Consider the following 7,301-nt stretch of genomic DNA (forward strand, 5'->3'; position numbering starts at 1 on the left):
CGATAATAATCATTGAAAAACAAAATAATTGAAACTCATAAAAAATATGAAATGTTGAATATTCAATAAAAAATTTAATTAAAAATTAATTAAAATTAATCAAATTTATGAGACACTTAAAGTTTATAAAAAAATAATTAAATAACTTTTAAATGTACATTTACCCTAATCTATCAATATTGTTTGAGTTGTAACCAAAACTATATAGGATAAATTTCAATGTTATATATGTATGAAAAACTAATGTCTTTAATTTTATATAGTATAGTAGAGATTTTTGTAATATCTTCACTTAAAATCTCAAATATAAGATTTTTTTTCCACAAAAATCTCTTATCAAAGTAAACTCATGATTTACTTAAAGAGAGGATAAGATCTCAAAATAAAAAATTATATCAAAGATGCTCATTGAATGGATTAACTTTCATTAAAAAGGAAACAAAAAAAAAATGGCATGCAATGGTACATAAGATGAAAAACAAGCACACCTTAACTTTTGTTTTTTTTCCATCATATATGCAACGCAATTTGCAGGCTTTTTTAGTAAGTATTGTCGGTTCAGTACATGTCGGCTTTAGTGTCGGTTCTCCCAAACTGGTGCGGTTCTCCTCTGTAGCTTTACTGTAAGGCTTTCAAAAATTCTTATAAGGCCGAACCTTCAAAACCAAGTATTTCCAGAAAGCATTTTGAAAATTAAAATATAAATTTTCTACAAACATTCTGTATTCACAGTTCTAGAATCTTTCTCGAAAGAAAATTTCGAACCAATGCTAAATCTTTCTGCAATAAATCGTTTAGGGAGCCTTAATCTTCCAGAAATTGTAATAAATGCATGTACCGATCATGCCCTCATCCAGTTGCAGTGTAGAACTTGACACATAAAAGACCAACATGCTACATAATCAATTTACGTTCAATTTTAGATGGGATGTAAGAATCTGTCAAGAATGAAAGTGCGTGCGTAGATAAGGCTTCAATCTCAAACTTTACTCCCTTTTGCAGCATCAGCTTTAGCTCTAACCTTCACAAGCAACAAGGCAATACAAGCAGCATATAATCTCAATCCAGTTGAAAAAGAAGGCCAAGGACATGGGCTGTATGTGATCAATACCTCCATTGTGGTACCTCCCTTTGAAGGTAGCATCGAAGTAACATGGCTTCAACTTTTCTTTTGTCTAGAAGAAATATTGAGAGCACTGTATTTAGTAGATCGGATGTGCAACCAGGTCAATCCGACGCACTACAAGTAATATCTTATTTACCTTCTGCAGTCAAAGGAAGGAGACACTGCTTTGGAACAAAATATCTCTCGGAATCTGAAGGAAAAGCTCCAAGCCAGTGTATCTCTGGGACACGAAGATGTTTCGTGTCATAAGCCATTTGCTAACATAATCCAGAGAAATAGAGTAGTTAGGCAGTATATGAAACTCTAACTACACCATTATAGAGATAGATTCAATCCGCTCAATGATCCTATACACTTGATAATCAGATCCTTAAAATTATAAACTTGTTGATGTATCTCTCAATTGATAAATTTACAAATACTGACCATCGAACCAAATCTGTAAGTGGTTAGAATGTCAAAGCCATAGGGATCACAATCTACCAAGCAATAAACAGGCAGGCGCAAATTCTCTACCAGAAGCCGCAAAAACCTGTTAGTATACAAAATGCATAAAATCACAGATATATCAAGCATGTAAATTCCTAACTTTGCGCACAACAGACACATTTGCTAGGATTTACGAAAAGCCAAGTTGGCATATGGCTTGATAGCATAACATGATAAGCATATGAAAAAAAAAGTTCACACCTTCTTGTAGGAATATCTGGGTAGCCTCTTCCCTGTATAAAGATAGAATTCAAACAAAGAAATATTATTCCAAAAGAAACTAAGGTCTTCAGAAGATTGCTTACAGTGATGACAATACAGTGATTTGTATTGCAGAATTGATCGTTTGCCAGTCTTTGGAAAACTGCAAGTGAAGTTCAACATGGACGGTCTTTTCAATAGAATCTTCTGTTTTTTTTCCTTCTTTTTCTCCAGAACAAAAGCATTTGTTTACCTGATTCTTTCTCCACAACTAATATGTATTGTGCAACACTAATGATATCTATGACCAGATTAGGAAATGTTTCTCCGCAATTCTAATCACTCTGCATTTTAACTTAATATTGAAGTACCAAATATAATTATAAGAAGGAAACTGAACAATTGCAGTATTTTCACCTTGAAACAAGGATACCTTGAACATCCTCAACATGAACGGGAACGGGGTGGACCTGCACAAAAGCCAAATGTATGCGTTTAGTTTAAATGGTAAAAACCTTTATTCAGATCATTCTTAGTACTTACACTGTTGGGAGAACTTATGCAATCAAATTTCCTCTCTCCTTCAGAGAATCTTATCCAGCCCATAATTAACCTACAGCATAAACAAACTTGATCCATAAGTCTTAGCACCTTCTAGTTAAACATGTCATTATAATATGAAAACCTCAATAGAAGGCAACAATTATCAGCTTCGAGAAAATTAATTAATCATTACTAGTACTAAAGCAACAGTAGAGATAAATCACGAATGCTAGCCTCATTATTGTACGTTAGTGGAATCATATTTTCTCACTATCATCAATTTTAACATCAATGAAACAGAGGAGGATCTCATAATTTTGAAGCAGTAGGCAACTAAAAATACGTGTCCTTTGAACATCATGACAATTTCTATTTTCTAGATGCGCCGAGAGGCGAGATTTTATTTTTATACAAAAATGTACCCACATTCATGAAATATTATTACATGTGAAAATAAAACCACTACTACTATTTAGGAAAATTCTGACAACACAGTGCATTTGCCAAGATTGAGTGTGATCTCATACTGTACCCGTTCCCTGCGGAAACCTGAAAAAAGGAATATTAAAAAAAATAAGCATCCCAAACGTGTCTCTAACATCAAATGAGTTGCAAAGCAAGTATATCGGGAACTCAGATAGAAGTTATTTTCGCCAAAAGAAAAATGACCAAAAAATTAACGATAGAGCAGAAAACTACCACATTAAGGTTATGGCGACTGCACTGCATAAGAATACATATATCATTAATTGCTTGATCCACCACTGACTGATCTGCATTGTCAAAAAAAATATACGTGAAAAGAAATCCAATGTCATGGGAAGTTAAACCTTTACCATAAACTTTAAATAGATATTGGCACTGACTTTTCAACAACCTAATATCAAAGATTGTGACAATTTGAACCTGAGTATAACTAAAATTATGGTACATTTTTTCAAACTTTTGTCACTAGAAAACATCCGAGTTTTTTTTTGTTTTCGTATTCAAGGGCAATTGTATGAGTAGAAATGAAACTTGCAAGCCAAGCAACTTGATTTGGACCAAGCAAAAGTAGAGAAACAACAATCATGTTTTAGTCAATGGCAACCTAGAACTCTAATGCAACATCAACTTATAATAACAGCCAGATGCACAGCATAAAGATCTCAAAACAAGAAGAGAAAGACGGTTGAAGCCATAAATCAGCGAGTCCAAGATGGTTTCAAGATGGGATACTATTCGACTCAATTTTTTCCTCCAACCAATGGTTCTCACGTTACAGTGAAGAATACAATCCATCCAGCAAACCGAAGAACTCACCCAAAAATAAAGAAGGATACGTGTAATAAATGTCCCTCTTGGAGCTATGCTTGTTCTCTTGCAAAAGTTTCTGAACAATCAGCATCACCCTCAACATGACAACTGAAAGCGGAACCCATCCAAAACAAAACAAAAAAACTAATCAACACATCCAAAACAGAGAGTCTCGTAATTCTTACTCATATAGACAAATTCATCTCGTGTAAACAGTTAAAGAATAGCCAAAAGGAAATATACACAATAAGTCAAAGTCGTGAAGTGAAAAGGAGAGTGACCTAGTCTGTGCGCGCGTGATTTCGTCCGGAGTGTGAGAGCTTCCTTTCCGCACGGCAAATCGGAGGCACAAAAGCTGCATTGCAACAAAAAAACGTGTCAGAAACGAAAAGGTGAAACGGTGATTAGTTGGAGTCAGAACGGAACCAGTTGGCGTCGGGAACGGCACAGTAGCTTCTGAAGCGATCGATGACAATGAGTGGCGAGCGTCCGTTGGTGAGGTCTGTGAGCAAAGCTCGAGTGAATTCTGACAATGCGGAAAGAACAATTCTTCAACAGAGATTCAAGGTGAATGCCAATAACAATTTGTTCGAGTTTCGGTAAATGAAATTTCAATGGTTCCGTTACCTTTGATTTTCGTGAGAAGAATCACGCTCTGTGCTTGTGACTCCGATTGTAACCTCCTCCTCTTTCCCTCCATTTTTGACCCTAATCTTCTCCCTCTTCAAATTTATATATATATGATTTGTTTGGGAGTGAAATAAAGATATGGTCGTTTAGATTAAAAGAAAATAAAGAAAAATAAAAAAATTTATAACTAATTTAATTGATGTGAAAAATTAAGATATTAATTTTCTTTTTACGTGTATTTGTTTTTGGATATTTCCTCGCTTTTCTTAGATCCATGTCTCGTTTTACTTTATAGTGAGAACAAAAGAACATCTATAACAGCCTTGAAAGAGAAGCCAAAATACAGTTGACGAAAACTACCGCGTGGACCACATACATGGGACTTTTTTGTTCTGTCCCTTTTGAAAACAAACACACAACTACTAAATAAATAAACCGGATATTATCTTGCGCAAATTGGTTTATGAATAATATTAAATATGTCAGATGGGATCCACTTTCACTGAATCAGAAGCTTTCAGAAGCCTTTGTCCTCCAGCAACAGTAAACCACTTCAAAGGTTAGAGTTTTCTCGGAATATGAATTACATTTGTTGTTGTTGTGATGGGTTTTGTTTCCTCTTCGATTCTTAGTTCAACACATGCCTTTCTTCTTCAAGCTCGGTTCCTATTTCATTGGAATCACCACTGCTTAATGGTTTCGTTCGAGTTCTCTTTTGGATGTCGTTGATTAGTGATCTGTAAATTTTGCAGATGTTTTCTCTGTAAAGAGAGTTAGGTTGAACTTGAATAGTACTGTTTTTGTTTCTAGAAATGAGGAAATTTCATGCTCCTTGAAATTGACCGCAGTTGGACAAGTCTTTCGCATGAACAACCTTAAAGTATTCATTGTTGCCCTCAACTCAGATCACTAGGCTTTAGGTTGTGATGTTGAACCATATTCTATTTTTTTCAAAAGCTCTTGGAAGTTGCTGTTTTTAAGGCATAAACACTCCGATTTGTTTTTTGTAATTTTGGGTTACTGTTGCGGAACTGTTTTGGCTTACTTGGCCAGAGAAAAATACTTCCTGAGGGTAAAATCCTTGCAATGAAATTTGAATTTACTTCAAAACTGCGTTGTTTCCCAAAACCAAACTTCGTTGACTTCTGGGTTTATCACATTTTCTGGTCCTTTTGTTCTGTTTTCTGATGTTGACAACATAGTAGGAATGTTATATATGATGAAGCTTGTATAGCTTTCATTAGAATTGGACATTGAGAAATTGAGAGCTAAACAAGAAGTCCTTGTTCATTAGTTGTGTTTGTTTGTTCTGGGATTCTTGTTGGCATCTAAGAGCGTAATTCGCAAAGTTGAATCTGGAATACGATGTTGCTTGGTTGAACTGTTTTGCAGCTGAATCAGTTCCAACATCATGACCAACAATAATGTAAAGGAGCCCTTGCTGTCATCACTGAATGAGACTCAAAAGGCTAAACGGCTGTTAAACAAGAGAAGGTTACACCGCTCTAGGAGTGCTCCTAACACAGATCTTGTTCCTTCTGAGACACGATGCAAAGAATCAACTCCTCCAACTACGTCCATATTTCAGAATTTGCATCCAAATCACAAAAGAGTTGCTATCTACCTTGCAGTATATTTATGTGTAGGTGCTTTAATCTTCTTCCTTGTGAGGGACCAGATCAAGGGGACGAAAACAGATGGAGTTCTTGATGCTTTGTACTTCACAATTGTTACAATGACCACTGTTGGATATGGAGACCTTGTGCCAGATAGCCACCTAACAAAACTACTTGCGTGTGCCTTTGTTTTTTCTGGTATGGCATTGATCGGACTCACTGTAAGCAAAGCAGCAGATTACTTAGTTGAGAAACAGGAACTTTTGCTGGTTAAAGCTATGCACCAAAAAGTTGGTTCAACTGGAATATTAAGGGAGCTTGAGACCAATAAAACAAGATACAAACTTTTTGTAGTCTTTTTCCTCCTTTTGGTGCTCTTCACTGCAGGGATAGTTTTTCTGGTGACTGTTGAGAAACTGGATGTTATTGATGCATTCTACTGTGTTTGTTCTACCATTACAACCCTTGGTTATGGGGACAAAAGTTTCTCAACTCAAGCAGGAAGAATATTTGCTGTGTTTTGGATATTGACAGGTACTATTACTTTAGCTCAGTTTTTTCTCTACGTTGCTGAGCTAAACACTGAAATCAGACAAAAGGAGCTTGTGAAGTGGGTGCTTACAAGGAAAGTGACCAATTTGGATTTGGAGGCCGCTGATCTTGATGAGGATGGAACTGTTGGGTTAGTTAAGGATTCTTTGAAAGTCATATATTACTGTATAATTATTTTTACCAAATTTGGCCGAACAGTTTCTGAGATCAACATCTCTCTATCTTAAAAACTGTTCGGCTACCTTCGGTGAAAACAACAATCAATTATGAAAGAATGATTTCATTAATTTTTATCTGTTTTTTCTTCTGATAGGGCTGCTGAATTTGTTATTTATAAGCTGAAAGAGATGGGGAAGATTAGTCAAGAAGATATATCACTTGTGATGCAGGAGTTTGAACAGCTAGATGTTGATGATTCTGGTACACTGTCAACTTCGGATATAACATTGGCTCAGTCATCTTAGACTAACACATTACATCTTGGTACAGAGTGTTACTATTTTTTTTCTTACCTCAAATTGTTCACCACTTAGTCACCGAGCTGCTTATACATATAATGTAATCATTCATATATATGTATATTAAATGCTTAATTTTCTGTTCAATATAAGCTTGAAACTTTACACTTCAGAATCTTCTGTATTGTTGAATATATAATTCTGCAAGCTTATCATATGGAAATGAAATTTTTTAAATTTGTTGAAGATCCCAAGTTGCTAAAAATATAACTAAATCATGATATAGAAGTGAATGCAAATGTAATTTTTGAAAACTAAAATATAGCCACATAATGATATCGGAGTGAATGCATATCTAATTTTATTTTATTTTTTTAAAGTGAACTTTAT

At 34.9% G+C, this 7,301-nt stretch overlaps 2 protein-coding genes across 7 annotated transcripts; one reads left to right on the plus strand and one right to left on the minus strand.

Moving 5' to 3' along the window:
* Positions 1-472: 472 nt before the first annotated feature.
* On the minus strand, positions 473-4,482 carry ATSPO11-1 (Spo11/DNA topoisomerase VI, subunit A protein). Of its 5 annotated transcripts, XM_028083733.2 has the most exons (15): positions 4,283-4,449; positions 4,082-4,181; positions 3,937-4,010; positions 3,662-3,763; positions 3,059-3,132; positions 2,892-2,908; positions 2,360-2,429; positions 2,250-2,286; positions 2,070-2,117; positions 1,921-1,979; positions 1,817-1,848; positions 1,553-1,658; positions 1,263-1,383; positions 1,112-1,175; positions 473-1,021 (listed from the first exon to the last, which is right to left on the minus strand). In XM_028083733.2, the coding sequence occupies exons 1-15, from the start codon at positions 4,353-4,355 to the stop codon at positions 895-897; spliced, it is 1,104 nt and encodes a 367-aa protein (XP_027939534.2). In that variant the 5' UTR covers positions 4,356-4,449; the 3' UTR covers positions 473-894. The 5 variants fall into 5 exon arrangements, 3 of the variants coding, with proteins under 3 accessions (XP_027939534.2, XP_085521814.1, XP_085521813.1); XM_085665688.1 differs by having other exon boundaries at positions 473-1,016; positions 1,817-1,979; positions 4,283-4,468; XM_085665687.1 differs by having other exon boundaries at positions 1,817-1,979; positions 4,283-4,452.
* A 138-nt stretch (positions 4,483-4,620) lies between these two features.
* On the plus strand, positions 4,621-7,086 carry KCO1 (Outward rectifying potassium channel protein). 2 transcript variants are annotated; one of them, XM_028086185.2, is made up of 3 exons: positions 4,621-4,844; positions 5,678-6,583; positions 6,767-7,086. In XM_028086185.2, the coding sequence occupies exons 2-3, from the start codon at positions 5,697-5,699 to the stop codon at positions 6,915-6,917; spliced, it is 1,038 nt and encodes a 345-aa protein (XP_027941986.2). In that variant the 5' UTR covers positions 4,621-4,844; positions 5,678-5,696; the 3' UTR covers positions 6,918-7,086. The 2 variants fall into 2 exon arrangements, with proteins under 2 accessions (XP_027941986.2, XP_027941987.2); XM_028086186.2 differs by lacking the exon at positions 4,621-4,844 and having other exon boundaries at positions 4,851-6,583.
* Positions 7,087-7,301: the final 215 nt, after the last annotated feature.

Source organism: Vigna unguiculata, chromosome 8 (assembly GCF_037176805.1).
Source record: "Vigna unguiculata cultivar grain cowpea cultivar isolate G323 ecotype 2 chromosome 8, ASM3717680v1, whole genome shotgun sequence".
Taxonomy (NCBI): domain Eukaryota; kingdom Viridiplantae; phylum Streptophyta; class Magnoliopsida; order Fabales; family Fabaceae; genus Vigna; species Vigna unguiculata.

What these genes read in the sequence shown, in the direction of transcription:
- KCO1 (XM_028086185.2), top strand. Translation starts at nt 5,697, where the DNA reads ATGACCAACAATAATGTAAAGGAGCCCTTGCTGTCATCACTGAATGAG. An exon ending in GATGAGGATGGAACTGTTGG is followed by an intron (nt 6,584 to 6,766) that starts GTTAGTTAAGGA and finishes TTCTTCTGATAG; the next exon opens with GGCTGCTGAATTTGTTATTT.
- ATSPO11-1 (XM_085665687.1), bottom strand. Translation starts at nt 4,355, where the DNA reads ATGGAGGGAAAGAGGAGGAGGTTACAATCGGAGTCACAAGCACAGAGC. An exon ending in ATCACGCGCGCACAGACTAG is followed by an intron (nt 3,764 to 3,936) that starts GTCACTCTCCTT and finishes TTCCGCTTTCAG; the next exon opens with TTGTCATGTTGAGGGTGATG. An exon ending in CTTACAGATTTGGTTCGATG is followed by an intron (nt 1,384 to 1,552) that starts GTCAGTATTTGT and finishes GGATTATGTTAG; the next exon opens with CAAATGGCTTATGACACGAA.